The sequence below is a fragment of the Neolamprologus multifasciatus genome, chromosome 23 (genome assembly GCF_963576455.1).
Source record: "Neolamprologus multifasciatus chromosome 23, fNeoMul1.2, whole genome shotgun sequence".
Classification (NCBI taxonomy): domain Eukaryota; kingdom Metazoa; phylum Chordata; class Actinopteri; order Cichliformes; family Cichlidae; genus Neolamprologus; species Neolamprologus multifasciatus.
The window spans coordinates 37,277,590-37,295,663 of record NC_140460.1 but is presented as its reverse complement, the minus strand read 5'-3'; the positions used below and the strand labels follow the sequence as shown (position 1 = coordinate 37,295,663).

At 44.0% G+C, this 18,074-nt stretch overlaps 1 protein-coding gene and 1 long non-coding RNA gene across 3 annotated transcripts in view; one reads left to right on the top strand and one right to left on the bottom strand.

Moving 5' to 3' along the window:
• nrp2a (neuropilin 2a) overlaps nt 1–6,039 on the bottom strand; it is an 85,965-nt gene extending 79,926 nt beyond the window's left edge. The window contains exon 1 of one of the 2 annotated variants that reach the window (XM_085150683.1): nt 5,078–6,039. In XM_085150683.1, coding sequence (XP_085006809.1) covers nt 5,078–5,153 — 76 coding nt within the window. In that variant the 5' untranslated portion in view covers nt 5,154–6,039. The remainder of the gene's footprint in view (nt 1–5,077) is intronic. The other variant, XM_085150682.1, reaches the window with a different exon arrangement.
• The window catches only part of LOC146492111 (uncharacterized), a 379,576-nt gene that overhangs the window by 272,901 nt on the left and 88,601 nt on the right, over nt 1–18,074 (top strand). The window lies entirely within an intron of this gene.

The following is an 18,074-nucleotide window of genomic DNA, read 5'->3' as shown; positions in this document are numbered from 1 at the left end:
GGTTTCTGCAGCGCGTGTGAGTTCGGCTGCACGTCCCGCCGCTCTTATTTCTATTAGCTGCCTTATCGGGGAGGCACGGCGTCACGCTCTGGGATAAGCCGCGAGTGCGAGGAGAGGCGCTGATAAATCCCTCCATCATTCCTAGTGTCTCTCGTCCCGTCCCTTGCGCCTGCTCCCTCCCCGCTTCCCCACCTTAATTAAAAAGTGCTATCACCCAGAGTGAGGGAATACGAGGGGAGTGAGTGGGCAGCACTCATGCATTCAGACATTCAGAGAAGAGCATGGGGTTGTCTCTCTGACTGCTTTTAATCTCACCCATTCGACACTAGGCCGGGCCAAAGGAGGGAGGGAGATGAAGAGGTGGGGACTTGCTTTAAGACCTTTTAGGTCAAACCAGTGTGCGCCTCAGCAGCGGGGAGCGTGGCCCACCCAGTCATAGATGGTCGAGTTTAGTCAATATGCTGGTTTCAAATGTTTCTTGTTGCCGTATTCAAAATAAAAGCGTTAAGAGAGAGAGACTCATGCTTTCTCTCGCCAGGTACTCCGACTTCCCCCCTCAGTCGAAAGACACATGTTAGGCTAATGGGTGAGTCCAAATTGGCTGTGGATGTGATGCAGGTAAAGTGTACAGGTGTATGCATGCAAGGAAACAGCAAGATTGTTAATAGACCAGAAATATAAAAATAATGAGACAAAAACTGTTGCACTTCTATCATCCAGCTGGTTCTTTATTTCTTATTCCACGTTCATATTCGTTTAATTAACCAATAACTTTATTTCAGAAAGACATTTGAGACTCATTTCACTTTTTTTATGCTCTATTCTTGTCGTCGTTTCCTTTCAGATTGAGGAGTCTGTAGAAATAAACCTGAGGATTACAGTTTAACGCCTTTATTCATTCCCTGCATTCTGATTGGACGCCCATAACGTTTTCTTGTTCCTGTCAGGGGGGGCTGTGTCTGTGCTTGTGAACATAAAACAAGCATAGAAATCTCTCCCCTCGCTGACACAACGCAGTGTCAAATTTACATCTAAGATCAAATACGCTGTAGCTAAACGACGGCGCTGCGCTGAAAGCCGAGCCTGATTTCAGTGGTCACTAGCGTGCATTGATGCTTAGGTGGATTTGAGCTTGTGAAACTTGACCAAAAGCAAATAACAGTCGGCTCCAAGAAACGCAACAGTCGCTGACAATGGCTTTTTTGTTAAACACTGTTAACGGTGTTTAAAGGGGGATTATTTCTTTTAAGAACTAACAAAAGCCACATCAAAAGCAGATAATATCCCCAAATCCTCTTTGCCTCCCTTTTCTTTCTCCTTCTCTACTCCTCCCTCCCTCCCTAACGGGATAAGTGCCCCACGTTAATCAGCTAAATGCACAGCGCTGGCCATCCTGATCAATGGATCAATGGATCAATCGAGTAAACAGATGGTCACTGGTGCCTTCAGCAGGAGGTGGGTGGAGGGGGGTGGGCCTAATCCTAAACGCTACCTGGCTACTGTATCACGTCTCCTTCTCCCCCCACCGGTGCACCCCCTCGGCTCTGCGCGCCAGTGTCAAACCTGCACCACCGAAGCACTTTTCACAAAAGATTTTCCCCGTCTAAGGTGGAGCGAGCCTACATCAGCAAGGGAAAGCTGTGAAGAATCGAGCTTTGCTGCAGGACTCTTGGTGATTTGTTAGCACCCTCTAACCCCCACCTTGCAGAGTGTTACCTTGCAGTGGAACTGACTGCTTAAAAAAAAGGAAGAAGAAGAAAAAAAAATAACCTCTTTTTGGGTGAATTACACTTCTTACAAAAAAGCAGTTTCTTCTCTTTAAAATTTACACTCTTGAACTGCTTCCTTCTTTTAAGAACCCGCAGTTTGAATCACAGTAGATTCTAAAACACCCTGCCTCTTGACAAAGCTGACCCCCTATGGCTCCCTACCTAAAAAACCCAGTCCCCGAGCGCCCATTAAGATCCCCCCCATGTGCAGCTAATGCGACAGACTGAAAAGACCCAGCTCTGTTTTATTTATGGGGGTCTTGTATTTAATTTCACCCTGAGTGTGGTGAGCTGTTCAAGGGCTTTGTGCGAGCCTGTGACTCTCATACCTGACTGGTATTGAACGGGCCGCTCGGTTTGTCTTTGGCTATGAATGCTAAGAGAGGTGACCTTGTTTTTTTTTCCGCAGATGATACCTCTGAGGCAGGCCAGATAAAATACAGAGAAATGCAAAGGATCCTAGATGAGAGGAGAAGACAAGAGGCAAAGGGGTGACGGCGGAGAAAAGATAAAAACATGATGTGAGGTGATAAAATTTACTAAGTTCTTTTCACCCTGGAGCTGATATTATTAAATAATAGAAATCCAACTTCTAAAGAAGTCAATACCATGAATGGAGAGGATGCACAGCCGCCCGCTCAATAAACATGCAAATGAGCTGCTTAATGGCTTGAATATTAATGCTTGTGGTAAGGAGTAATTAATGCACATGTCAGCGAGTCAAACTATTGTGATTACAGGACAAGTGGAATGGAAGTGACTCTTCTTCGTGCAGAAATATTGCAGCTGCCTGAGGAAGACACACACAAAAAATGGTGCTTTGTAATGAGGGTGAAGGTGCCACCAGCAAAAAAACCCAAAAACAAAAACCCAGAAGTCCACAGCATGACCTGTCCAATCGCTGAACATCTTTAGTGGATCATTTACCCTGGCACCTCGTAGGATTTTTACACTTAAAAGAGTTTCCTGGCTGGGATGCCTCAGGCGTGCATCTGCTCGTTCCATAACATTACATTTTAGGGGAAACCTTTTGCTGCTGCAAATGTATCAAGTTGCCGAAGCACAGATGGACTCTGTCATCACAAAACAGCAACTCTTTAGAAAATGAAACACTTTAACGTGACTGTGTGCTTAACATTCACAAGAGGATCTCTGCTATAGTATTTTCACCCCTGTGGCTGGGGCTTTATCCCACTTTACGTGACGCTGTCCCTTCATGAACCCTGGATGCGATCTGACTCTTGACCCCTGCACACTTTGATGTTGCCCTTTTCCTCCACCGTGCCGCTTGATGCGGAATCCACTCAGCTGATCTGGTTTCTGAGTGTTCGTCCTCGTTGTTGCCTTCATGCTATGGCTCGGTCACTCTTCTGTGCTTTCTTAAACTCTGGAGTCACCGTCTTTCTCCCACTCCCCCTGTCTCTCTGTTTATGCTGCTCTCGCTTTCTCCCTGTTCTGTCTCTGTTCTGTTATCTGTCAGTCTCTCTTTCCTCTGGCATCTGTGTGTAATGTGGCTCTTGAGGGGAGTACAGAGGCAGGGAGATGTGGTGCAGTGTCTTGGCAGGGGAGAGAGAGAGAGAATAGGGGGGGATCCAGCTTCTTGCCTGCCTGATGACTGCCAAGAGGCCCACATCTGTCTCTGATCAACGGGTACATGTGCAGCCAGTGAAAAACACTCACACACATTCAGAGGGATGGCTGAGATAGCTGTCCTATTTAAAACAAGTAGCTTTAAAAAAAAAGAAAAGATGATGGGTGCAAATGAAGTGAAGAGAGAGCTTGGCTTTGTTTTGAGGCACGCCAGCGGGTGGTGTTGTAAAGGCTGAGCAGTCATGATGAGCTCACGGACAGCTCCCCAACCCAACTTATGCAGATCGCATAAAATGTACATCTTACTACAGCGCATGATGATTAAGAAGTAAAAGGCCAGGACTGAGAATCACAGACACAAGAAAGAAAGACATAAAGCAGTTTTGGGTTTTGTCTTTTTTTTTCTAGCCACCTGATCACCACAGCGGCGAAGAAAAGCGCACATAAATATGAAAAAGTGTGCCACCGTAAATGCGTCAACAATCCGAGACAGGAACGAGTGAGCCGAGCGTGAGGCCATGTGTCATCCCACCAGTGGCGTCACTTCTCTGTATGGTAAGACAAGCCTTGCTCACCACCAACAACAACCACCGGCAGCAGCTTCAAATCTGTAACAATTTCTGTCCGCGTAAAGAAACGGCACGCGTGAATTTGTAATCCACTCATTTATTTGCCGGCGATCGAACGCATCGCGATCACCCTGATTTTATGCCACATGGTGAAACCTGAAAATTATTTCCCCCCCTTTTTTTTTGAAGAATACAAAGGACTCGTGTGGTTAAGCTATACCACAGTGCCGTTTCTGTGTGAACAGTAAACTACTTAAGTACCTTAAAGCAAGGCTCTAAATCCATACCAACTGGCTCCTATTATGCTGCTCCTTATCTTCCTAGTTGCTGTTTTTTTCTTTTAGACGGCTAAGAGCGCAGAGGTGGCGGTGTGCCTCCACGCCGCCTGGAGCTCTCAGCCTTGGCTTCACCCTGCCCAGACAACCCGGAGGAACACGAGGAGATACTGAAGGAGATACTCGTGGTGGCTGATGAAGATAGTGATCCTATTAGTCAACACAACTGAAGCTTGTACGCTTTTACGCACGGGCTCTGTGAGACGCAGGCTCTTCACCCAGCTTTAGCCGTTTTCATCACAATGTGCGCAAAAGCATTTTAATCAGGCGTGGGGTTCGTTTATATCCAGAGATGATTAATCAAAGAAAAACAACTGATGAGAACGGGTTGGATAAACATCGTGTTTAAATTTAACATTCACGCTTCACGGCAAACTATTCTAAGCGTAACATTTTCCACTTTCCGTTTTTCTAAATATTTAATGAACGCATCCATGTCTTTCAGTTTTTAATGTTTAGTATGATTTTGATGAAACAAGTGCATAAGATCTAAACATTTAAAAACAAAACAAATACAGAGCCTTTCCTCCGCAGGCTGCTGTATTTGCCATATTTAGCAGGAATAAAACATCAACAGCTTTATCATGGGAGCGTTTGTGTGTTGAAATAATTTGAAACATATGACTTGGAGACCTGGAAATGAATTTGAAGGATAAAAGCAATTACAATGACCAAGAGAAGATGATACTTAAATGTGGTGCTTATAGTAAAAACACGGTCCCGTGATTTAGAGCAACGTTTAGTGTCAATTAGGCTGTTTTGGCTGACTCAGATCACGAGTGCGTCAAAATCAAGAAGTAACCAAAAAACTCACCGTTTTGTCCTCTGACTCTTAACGACACATGGCACACTGCCATTAAGAATCCAACCAACGAGAACACAAAATCCATGTTGAATCACACACAAAACGAAAAAACAAAACAAAAAAACTTGTAGATAGTTTCAAGTATCTAATGATTCCACCTCGCAGGATTGAAATGCTGCCGTTCCTCCAAAAGAAAAAAAAAAAAAAACAGAAAAATCCACAGCCGTTCGGGACCAGCAGTGAAAACTAAACCGCTGTAGTAAAAAGCCCACGGTGTTTATTAAACCATTGGTGGAGAAAAGTGTGCGCCAACTACTTGTCACTGAGAAAAATCTGAATATTTTGTAAGCGCTGTCCTTTTGACTCTGTCCATTTAGCGGAGCGATGCCACCAAACCGCATCCAAAAAAAAGAAGAAGAAGAAGAAACCCACAGTGAATCAACAAACTCCTTGATCAGTGCTGCGTGCGCTCCGCAGCTGGGAGGCTTCAGGGGATATCTGCGCCTCGCAGAGTCCGGACTGGACAGCAGGCTCCGGGGTGCGCCAACTTCTGACCGATGAGGGGGACTCTCCCTGTCCCGGTATCTCCCTATAACTCTGCGTCCTCCCGCTCGCGGATTTTACGCACACGAGGGTTTGGCTGGTTCTCCGGTAGGAGCTTTATAAGAAACCAGAAGAAAAAAAAAAGTCCAACGGTAACAGCTTTCAAAGCCACGTAAACCCCAGTCCGAAGCTGCTTCCCAGCGAGGCACAAAAGTAATGAAATAAATGAAAAGCAGCGCGCTCTCGATCCTCGGAAACAACGAACATGCCGTGCCTCCTCCTGCAGCACCTCTCCTCTCTGCTGTCTTCGCTCCTCTCTCTGGTAACGGCTCCGAGAAGCCTGCGCTCTGGCCCGACAGCAGCGTGGGTCCAGCCAGTGAGGTGTGTGCACTGTGTGTGTGAGTGATCGCGCTTTTGAGCTGAGCAGCTATCGCGTTACAGTCACGGCGCCTCGGCTCCGCCCCCTCCCGTCGATCGCCGGTTATAGGATGTGTGTGTGTGTGTGGGGGGGGGGGGGGGTACGCTCTCCCTCACTCACTCACTCACTCACACACACATAAACAGATGCATCCTATTTCAAAAGACACCACAGATATTAACTCTTCCACAGATGAGACCGAGATAAAAAAACAAACAAAAAAAAAACATTCTCATGGTAAACCAGGGGATCACAGCTTCTCCTGGGGCTGTTTAAAAAATGGGCGGGGGTGCAGATGAAGATCAAAAATATATCACAGAGAGTGAGAAAGAAGGGAGTGTCTGATTAGTGAGGCGGGTGGCTGCACAGCCGACTTTTGCCACAAAATACACACACGCACAAGAACGACCGATACTATATGTCAAAGCCCTCGACTCAGTCGAGGGAGAACCCACCTCAGCCCTGCCCAATTTCAGCCCTGCAATCAACAGGGCTAAATACAGAGCGGGAGGCCGTGTAATGACACAGTACCGAGCCCAAAATAATCTGCTGAGAAAGGCCTCTCCAGCGTCCAGCCCATGTGCCCTGCCTATGGCTTGTATTACCGTGTAATGTAATGGACTGGTTGAGGCCTGGCTGTGTAATGAGGTACAGTATGTAGCCTTGCTGGCATCTTTCTTTGGAAATGTGCATTCCTAAAGGTCACAGCAAACTCTCTGAGGCAATATAAGATACTGTACTGCTTCTCTGTAGGAGCTTTTACCTCTGAGTGTGTGCACTTTTATAACGTTAAGCATCGTCTTCTTTCTTTATTCTCCACACAACCTGAAAGTTGTGTGGAGAATAGTTGTGTCTTCTCTTGACATTTACTACAATGTCAAGAGAAGACCCCCCCCCCCCCCCCAATGCCCTTGACAGAAGGTTGTATGACAAGTCTGTGTGTCACTGTCTGTCTGTCACCTCAGTCAACTGTCAATCCCCCGCCGCTACACACCCCCAGGTTTAGAAGACGCCATCGACTTGCGGCTTTCTTACTGCCTGTCAGTCATTTTAAAACCCACCTCTGGCCTTGAGGATACGATGGCTGTCAGATGTCACTGTGATTGGCTAATCTGAGCTTCCAGTTGGGGGGTGGGGGGTGTCTGTGCCCACATGAACTTTTGTTATCGCAAATTTTGGTATCGATGGCAAGAAAATACAAAGCCAGTATTACAGATACCGATACCTTCATTTTTCATAGTGCATGCCTGACACATATTTTTTCATTTCCCCAAAATTAAAAAAAAGAATACACAACACAATTCAGTGGGCTACATACAGAAGTATCAATCCAGCCGTGCTAATATCGATCTGATACCAAATGGATTGATCCGCCCACCTCTACTGCCGAACGCTTTCGGTGTATCGGGGACTTGATTATATGCGTGTTGTGTGCGTTATCTGAGGCAAAAGCACTGACTGAAGCCTTTAAAGAGCAGAAGTGATCTTTGCTTAACCTCTGCTATCACCCTTTCAGAGAGATAACAAGGAAGAGAGAGAAGACAGGCACTTCCAAACCTTCAAGCGACACTGGGTCACTTTCTGCTCCGCCCCTCCCTTCCGTCCCCAGGGGTCATTTGATACTCCCCCTCCAACATTTGTCAACATCTCTCCTCCCACCATTGCCCTTGCCCCCCCCCCCCCCCCCCCCCCCCCCAATATATATATATCGGGTCAGCACATGGCTAATGGAAGCTGAACTGTGGGAGAAGTACAGTGGAAATGTTGTGGATGCAACCTGTTTGGATTTAACCCGCGAGGGAATACACGAGATACTGTGAAGTCTCAGATTCGTGGTTGCATATGCATATGCATGTGCTTGCAAGTGCTGCACAGCACCTGCAAGCACACCTGTCAATCAAACTACGGTCTCAATGACTTGTGAGTTCCTGTGTAGGTGAAACATTACGTCATGGCTAAATCTTCTATTTATATAGAAGAGGAGATGCAGTGGAGAAGAGCGAAGAAGAGATTTATGAGAAGACACCGTTTGGGAAATGCTGAAAATGACTAAAACGATGCGCTGGAAGCACGCCGCCTGTTTAGAAAAAGCCACAGGTCACGTCTCTCAGTGAAAGAGACCTTGCAACAAAACACTTAACCTGCTGCTGCAATATGGGAACCCCGATTTTCTACAGAACCCCCCCTCCCCAGGTCTCACCATCTGTATTCCCTCTCTCGTCTCTCTGCCCCAAAATGCAGTCGACAAATGGCTGCCATACAGTCTGAGCCCTCACCCCAGCACACCTGCGCTGTGTTCACTCATGGGCGGTAGAGGGGAACACAACAGGGCCTTTCTCTCTCACATAATGTGTGTATGTGGGAGTGAGAGAGAAAGAGAGATACCAACCGCTGCCTCTCTTATCACAACCCGCCCTGAAGACTGACGGCATGACTGATAACTCTCCCTCATTTTTTTCTTACCCCCCCAAATACACTCACACACACACATCTCCATCACACACAAACACACACCTCTCTACCTCTTCTCTCTCTTGCAACACCTCTCCTACACTCTCTCGCTCCCATCAGTGTTTTTCGTCGTAGTCAGCTGGCTGTGGATTCAAGGAGGAAGCTTTGCGAAAGTCGGGCAGTCTTTGAGAGGCCGAGTGATCTGCCTCTCAAACTGAGGCCTTCTTCTCTTCTCTTCATCACTGACAGACAGCTTTAGATCTGACGGTGGGAGATAAGCCAGAGATAGCCCCGACTTGACCCTATCAGCATCTTTAGTGTGTGCGTCCGCGCGTGTGTGGGCGGGGTTACAGGCACATCAAGAGCGGAGGGTCGACAGGGACTTTCGCGATCTCCTTTTGGTCTTCACGGGGATGACGCTTCAGCTCACAGCATCAGAGATGTCCGGCATTTCTTTGGGGGGGCTTAAATGATAAGAGCACTCATGTAAACAAAGCCACACACAGGATTCTGGAGTAAACCAATGGCTGCTGCATCTTCAAAGGGGATGCAACCCATTAACAGATGCATATTTTTATTCTTAGACTCGTCAAGATCATTTTATCCCACCCTTGTCTTGGTGCAGCTCCTCGACTCATCTGCCGTCTCGGCCCTTTAAGCCAGCTTTCTTCTGTTTTGCTGCCACTGGCAAACAGAAGGTTTCACCAGCACATGGGCGGGGCAAATGACATCACGCAGATGCAGAGCAGAAAAAAAACTGTCTGAAACAGAGTGTTTGGAGCAGTAGGAAGTCTGAGATTATTTGCACACGTGCTGGCCTATTTATTGGAAACTTTGTCTGATATGAGCATCTACCATTATAGCACTGCATGGGTGACAGAAAGCAGGGAGAGAAACAGAATCGGTTCTCTTTGATCATCTACATATTCTGGATTTTTATCTTCATGATATTCTTTGCTGCTACAGTGACCCAATTTCCCCCGGGATCATTAAAAATATCGCTGATTTTTATCTAAAAAGTTCATCTTTGCACACACACACACAGGCATCCTAATCTAACCCATGAAACATTCCCGACCTGATCTCTCCACGGAGCTGGGTGTCCCCGTGTTTCACCAGGAGGCACTAGACTCACTGTCGGGCCACCCAAGGTACGGGCATGCCCCGGCTAAGGTAATAACACACATGCTTCGAGCTACTGTACTGCAGATATTACCTCTGCTGTGCGTGCTGACTGGTTGAATTTTTTCACGGAAACATCTGGTGTCTGTCTGCTGTCTTACCACTCCTCCTCCCTCACTCTCTCTCTCTGTGGATGTGAGCTTCTGTGCTACCTTCAATACCAGAAACAGCTCAATCATCAAAACGCTTTCACCTGCAGTCACAAACAGCTTCTGCAGACAGACAGACAGACAGAGGGAACGGCTAAATAAATGTATACTGGAATGCAACGTTTTCAGTTTAAGGAAACAACCCCAGAGGCACCAGCTTTAACGATCTTCGGTGGGGTGGTGTTTCTGTCCGGCGTTGATTTAAGCTGTAATAAACTTAATCTGGCATTTTGTGATTTCTGAGCTCAGTCTGTCACCCATTCAGAAAGGAGAAATAATAATAATAAAACACTGACTGCAGTCTGGGCTGATATCCAGCCAAACCTCGTCTCTGTACAGGATGATTCACTTGCAGTACACATCTGAGCCTAATGGGGGCAGGCAACTGCATGAAGCCAGGAGGGTGAGGAATCCAAGCTCCAGGCAATCTTTAGGAACACGCTGTAAATATAAACAAACTCGACGTTAGATTATGCATACATTAAAATGATTAAGGTATTAAGATCACCACGCAGAAAACCTGCACATATGACAGCAATCTAGACAGATCTCATTTGCTTAATTATGGCATATCCAAAAAGCATCTCTGAGCGCAGTCTGTTTAAATAAAGCAGAATTTATTAATCACTCACTAAATAAATCAGTGGCTGATCAGCAGTTGCCAAATGCCCTATTTTGATGAATGGTAATGTATCAACCTGCTTAATAAGTTGCAGGGTTTTTTTAATTTTTTATTCAGATATGAGCTTCGCTTTCTTCGTGTGCAAGATGGCTCCACTGCTCAGAAGCTACTGCCTCATAGCTGCTGTCAGCTTGGTTCAAAAAACTGTTGTTTGCTCGCTTTAATTGCAAGATGCCTGCTCTATTCCCTGGTCACCTCTTGTTTATGAAACAGCATCATTATCCTTTGTATTTTGCAGAGAAAGAAAAAAAAACAGACACAGAAAGAGGGAGAGAGAAATGCATCTCCTACTCCTTTGCTTTTCCACCAGGATCTATTTTACTTCTGCTCCGTCCCTTTCATCTCTTTCCACTGGCCTGCTGTGTGTCTTTATAGTCACATCAAAGTGACCTTCGCCACCCCGTTCCCTCTAAAAAGCCCCCCACCCCTCTTTTTAGTCTGGAGACCAAAAAAAAGAGACACACATAAAGAGGGGGGGTTACTACACATATTTTCCAGGCTGCAAGACAATACCTGACATGTGGGGTGATTTGTTTTTAAAATTACAACTGGAATCCAGCTACTTTAAAAATGCTACTGCAGATGTTGTGGCTAATCTTTTTGGGCGTGTTCTCTGATGGCTGATATTAAAAATCGGGGACTCCCATGTGCATGTAAATTGGCATGTTTAAGTGTTTGTCTTTCCTGCGTACAGCTCGAGTCTGTATGAGACGGCGTATGACAGCTTCCCTGCCCCTCGCAAGGTGGGCTCCAATGCTGCTTCATCACAGCAGGAATGAGCGCTGCATTAGTACACAATAATAAAAAAAAGACAAGAGGCCATTCTGCATGCCTTGTTGACTCTGTGGGGCCTTTATCACTTGGCCTCTGAGAGAAAGAACAGCACTCGACAAACTGGGGAGAGAAAACACTGGAGGAAGTGCATCCTAATGAGAGAGAGAGTGAGGTTTTTTTTCCATAGGAGGGAGATAAAAGTGTTGCACGGCGAGGAACTGCAGCTTTATGTACCACCACAACGCACAACAGAACGAGAAGGATTGTGTCATTATGTATGCATGCTCTAACTGTGACTGAAGACACACTATGTTATTACATCATCCACGGGCAATCGATTATATAGCGTGCATTAATACCGTGGATAAAGTCAACGCGCTGCTTTCCCTGCATGGCTCGTTTTCCTCAAAGGATTAAAATTGGCATTAATCCATATTTTATTCAGTGTTAACACATTTAATGCAGGGTTAGAGCACAAACCAAATAAGCATTAGCCTGCAGGGCTACTTTCTAATTTTCCTCATGCTTATTGTAGCATTCAGCTGGAAGTGCAGACTTTATGTAAAAGTTGGATGTATGGAAATCATTAGAACAACTGTTGGTTTCTGGTTTCAGCATTTTGGGTCATCGTGCTGTTTTGGTATTTTGGTTTTTTGGAGCCAGAAGTGAGCGTGTTTAATTGAGAGGGTACGGAGCTCATTTAGTAGCAAAAGTGAAGCACGCAGATGCACATATTTGCTCATTAGTGCTATTCAAAAATGAATAAAGCATTAGAATTTCACTCGACAAATCTAAGAGAGAAACTTTTTGGATGCTCTGTAGCCCACAATAGGTCACATTAAAAGTGAGATAAGTGCATTAAAATTCTGTAAAAGGTAGCAACAACACAGAGAGATTCAGTTCACTGACTGGAATAGTGGAGATGATCCCTGATGGTTTGAAGTTTCTAGTCTGGAGTTCCAATACCAAAGCCCCCTCAAGTCGGACTTCCAATTTAGAAAGTCGGAGCAACCCCAACCTATCAATCCTAGATGGTGGCGCTGTATGTAAACATTACTGTACTGTATTTGTAACTGGCTAAATAAGTCATATGCAGGGCATTTACCGGGGTCTGCCCAGGAACATGCTGCTAGATGTAAATAGATTGCAAAATAACATGCAGCTCTCCACTGCTGACACTGCCTGTGTCCGGATGCCCTAATTTTAAACCTTAGCAAAATGAAAATAAGTGAGTTTTAATTAAATATATACATTGTACATTTTTTGTAGAGGAGGAAACTGTTTTTGTATTTTTTAAACAGGTTTATTTTCTGCTCTAAGGTTGGGTTTTTTAACATGGGAGTCTATGGCACCTGACTCGCTTTTGGAGCCTCAAGTGGCCATTAGAAGAACTGCAGCTTTTGGCACTTCTGTTTTTTAATCCCCAAAGGTTACTGAGTGGTCAGAGCCAAACTGATTATTACTGAAGATGTATATTAGGATGTAGGGATAAAATAAAATGCAGTGTTTGATGTCTCTGATGTCCACTTTGAAGAAACTCATCAAACAATTTAAGAGTGTGGTTCAGTTATTTACCACATTTTAGATAACAATGAAGTACTACGGCATAAAGGAAATATCATGTTTGGCTACATATACAGCATCAGTATGATTTGTATTGCTTTTATTCTCAGAGTAGAGCTGCCTCTCCTCCACATCGAAAGGAACCATTAAAAGTGGATTGGCTGACTAGGGTGCCTCCTGGACGCTTCCTGGGAGAGGTGTTTTGGGCATGTCCTACCGGGAGGAAGCTCCAGGGCAGAGCCAGGAACACTGAAGGGGTTATATCTCTCGGCTGGCTTGGGGATGTCCCCTCGGAGGGCTGGAAGAGGTGGCCGGAGAGAGGGAAGTCTGGGTTTGTCTGCTTAGTGTACTGCCAGCATCACCCGAACCTGGATAAATGGCAAAAAAAATGAATGAATGGATTCTCTTCATGACAATGACCCTTATTTTTTAATCAGTTGTTGAAATAATGCCATCTTTTTATGCCAATAACAAGCTGTTTATTCCTCAATCAACCTCATTTTATTCATGACTTTCTCCTTTACTTCGTTGATAAAAACAAAGGTTATAAAGAGCGTAAATACAAAAGAAAATCTGAAAGATAAAGGATTTTGTATTTATTTCTGTAGAAAAAAAACCATCATGCGAGCATCTCAGCTGAATGGAGAAAGACAAAGAGTGAGAGGAAAATAGTTGGGGAGACAGATGGGAAGAGGAAGTTAGCGATGTAAAGAGCCACAAAGGAGGATTTACCGTGCATCTGCTGTGGGAGAAACAGCACGAAGACAGAAGGAAAGAGGGGGACATGAAAGAAGAAAGGTTCTATTAACAAACGTAGGAAGAGGCAGAGGAGGGCACTCAGGCTGAGATGGCTAGCAGCTAAAAAAAAAAGAGGCAAAGATCATCGAGAAAGGCGTCTCCCTTAATGTGGTTTAACCCTGATGTATTCACATTACCATGGTAATCTTATCAATATCGTGCGTGCGTGTGTTTGTGTGAGTGTGTGTGTTGGACACAGCTAAGCACTTGGCCCCATTAGCAAAACCTAATTGACTTACAGCCTTCTGACCACAAAGGTAACATCTGTGTTAGTCATGTAAGTGAATGTCCTGCCTCGCCCCACACGCAGACACACACTCACACAAACCTTTAAATGACATTTGCTTCATTGTGCATCCTTTGGAAACAAACTGACCTTGATATTCACCAGCAAATGCAATATGGACTCTAGCTTTGTCTCCTTGAGATTAGATGCTGTGGGAAATAGTGACTAAAGAGAGAAGACATGCCATGTGGAAACTGGCATTTTTACTCTTTTGTCCCTTTAAAGTGGCTTTAATGTAAATAGGAAGCATTAACCAACACTGGTTGACGGTTTCACAGACAACACACAGTTGGTATCCTTCTCAGTTTATACTCATGTAAACGATCAAACCTCAGACAATCTTTTTATAGCTGTACTGTTTCACTAAATGTCTATAATGTGCCTCCGTATGTGCACATCCAACCCTTAAAATGTCTTTGCTCATCTGGTCATTTTGGAAACTTTCGGATCCTCACTGCTGTGTAGTAACATTTGCTACAAATGTCTTTCCTTTTGTAATATTGCTTTTGGTTGGCTGTCCATTATGAAAAGATGGAAGCATGCAGTTTATGGCCCAAGTTATAGTACTGTGCAGTCCCGAGCCATCCCTCATTTCTTTATAGTTTGTTGCCAACCAGACAGATTTTTTTTGTACATTTTTAAAGTGTTCTGAAAGTTTTTCTGTGGACCTTTCCTGCTTTTTCACTCATTTTCAGTCCAGTTCTTGTACCTGACCTTTTCCATGTCTTTGTGTTTAGTAAGCCACCTGTGAAACAAGGTGGAGGCCGTGTCATGGTTTGGGGCTCCATTTCAGCCAGGCTGAATCTTGTCAAAAGTGATTCCTCTCAGCATAACAATGCTGAAAACACTCTGCCAATGCAGTGAAAGCACAAAGTGGAACATTATCAGTCATGGATTGGCCTCCCCAGAGCCTGGACCTCAGCATTATTGAAGCAGTGTGGGATCATGTTGACCGAGAATAGAACAAAAGGCAGAAACATCCAAAGAAGAGCTTTGGATGTCCTTCAAGAGGCCTGGAGAACTATTCCTGAAGACTACTTAAAGAACTATATTTTTATATATAGGTTAGATTTATAGAACTGAACTATAAATCAGTTCTATAAATCTAACCTATATATACCAACACTGAGGCAAAAGTCTCAACATTGAGACTTTTGCCTCAATGTTGAGGCACAAGTCTCCTTAAAGTTCAGCTAGAAAGAGAAAAGCCAAAACATAAGGTTGCTTCAGAGAATACACATCATACTCCAGAATCAGAGCTAGTCACTGTCAGCTTTGACAACAGAGCAGGCTGTCACTTATTACCCAGCATGCCACACGTGGCTTTCCCACCTGCATGTCATCAATACTGGAATTATTAACAAAAAAAAAAAAAAAGAATGTGGTTGGATCAATACCAGTTACAAATAAAGAAAATAAAATCTAAAATGCTATTAGGTAATGGACACGGTGTGAAAAAAAAAGACTAATCATGACACGTATGAGTCACCAGTTAACAGTTAAGAGTGGAATTATAAAGTGTGATGATTGGTTTATGCTTGTGTGAAACCACACAGAAGGATAAACTATGAATGAAGAATAACTATAGAAATTATTAAGGAGGATCGAATCAGTTATTAATGCAACCACAGAAAATCAGGAAGTTCAAGCACTTTGGGAAAATTACCACGCTGGTCGAGCCAATGCAGGAGCCTGAGAAACCAGAGCTTCATTTAATGGATCACAATGGATTATAAACTGGTTATAAACTGTTGTCATAATAGCTATAATGTTATTTCAGTCCACACAAATCTGTTAAAATGCTTTTATTTATTCTACAGCACATATAATGCTAGTGAATCCTGATATTAAACAGAACCGATGTTTCAAATAACGAGGTTAGCATATGTTGAACTGATCGCTGTGAACCAAAAGCTATAAGGCTTCAGACTGCTCTACAAACACTCGGTTTTGGACTTGTATGATGTCAACGAGAGGAGATAGCCTTGATGTGGTAGCTTTCGCACAGCTGTGGCTGTGGACACAGAAGCTCCACCCACTTGCTAGTCAAACCTTCGATTTGTGAGAGGCAATCAGAGAGAAAGTTGGCTTAAGAATCAGGTTGGCCTTACAGGGATAGGAGAAAAGACAGAGGAGGAAGTGAGGGGCAGAATAAAAACCCAGTATTAGAAAAGTAATAATTTAATTCAAATGAAAGTATTGCAATGTAAAAGAATGGAAACATGCAGTTAGAAAACAGCAGACTACGTCCCTTTAAAGTTATTTTGCCAGTATGTTATTCCTGATTTTGCAAAGTAGCTTTCAGATGTTTGCACTGATCATGTAAATAAAAAGTGATGGATGAGGATGATTGATGAACAGAAGTAATACGAGCCACATATTAGGTTCAAAACTGACAAATTTCTGTCTCGCCTTTTTCAGCTCAATCACTGTAACATAGCAGAAAATAGTCTGCTTAAGGTGTGTTCTCACTACTAGAAATCCTTGGTTTAGGTTTAGTGGGCCTGAATAGAGCCATGCAGGCAGAACACACGATACCCGCTCACTTGCTGTGGATTCACCAGACAAGTACCGTTTCTCACAGAAGTGCCATCAGACACTACACAGACTTTGTACTTTGAGTCCAATTTAAGCCAGAACCTTCTTGCTGTGAGGCAACGTTGCTACGTTTCTCTGCACCAACTGTGTGCTCAGTATATAAAAGAGATACAGAATAAAACTTGCATAATTTTCATTTAACTTACATAAAATGTGCACCCTTAAAAATGCAACTGGACTAGAGCAGGGCGATATGACCAAAAATATATATCAAGATATACATTTGAAAATTTGCGATAACGATGTAACTGACGATATAATTGACACTAGACAAAATGCTTTACAACTCCACAACTTTATTAGTGCAAAAAAAAAAAAAAAAATCAATGTATTTTCACTTAAACAAGCAGCTGTTTTTTATGTGCATTAAAGTTATATAAAAAACCAAAAGGCATTTCCAGTGGAAACTGGCCGACATATCCTCAGCATAACCATGTATAATATCCACAAAACTTAAAAAGAGGTTATACACACACAATACGGTAATATTATGTTGAAGCACAGTACGTATCACTCCGCGAGGCTCCGCCTACAATAGCCGTCAATCCACCAAGCGGTGCGGCTTCGTAGCTTAGCAAAGTCGTACTAAAACATTTGACAGATTTTCAAGTGCTGTGTACATAAAATCGTTTCGAGGTCAGTAAACACAACCAGAATTCATACATAAGGCCCATTGGATTATAAGGGGCTCTGTCGATTTTCAGAAAAATCAAAGGATTGATTTTAAGTGTGCCGTATTTTCCAAACAACACGGTAATAACGACGACCCGCTAGCATGCTCTACCAAAAATAGTGCTTTGTTGTGTATCTGACAGACGAAAGCTAAACCAGTTCCACACCACTGAAGTTGCAGCATTTTAACAAGCCAGTTCTGGTTCATCCGTTTCATTCAACGATCCACTTTCGCTCTTCTCATTCTGCGTCGCTGCCATGTACGTATGTAAACAAAGGCACTGCGCATGCGCGTTTTACCCATATTCTATCGCGATATTTCATTTTCCTATCGTTGCCCAAAATTACACCGGTATTACCGTGAACGGTATGATATAGCCCAGCCCTAAACTGGACCATTTGCTGCTTAGGGCGATACAGTATGTGTACATTTGTAGGCCTTGAAAAGGTACACATAATTACCTGGAGGCCCCAGGGCGTACTTATGTGTAGAGTGTACCTGTAGGGACAGAAATGTAATTTTACAGTCTACTTCTGGAAGTCCACCTCTCACAAGTAAACTGGTCGTCAGGTGTAAAGTTTGTGGAGTGGTTCCTTAATGTCAGAGCATGGAGGCAGCAGAGAGACAGAAAGGAAGCGAGACAGACGAGGCAACCGCAAGGCATTGACGCGCAAAGATGGAGAAGGAAGGAACAGTGTGACAGGTGAACAAGACAAGCCCGTGGATCCATCATTATTTAGCCATGGATATAGAATATCAAATGGAGGACAGGAGACGCCTCCATATCAGGCTGTTATTATTGAAAATGACTAATATATTCTGAAGAGAGAAACCCAGAGAGTGAAAAAAGGAGATGGATGAGATTTGGAATCCGATGGAGACTGACACT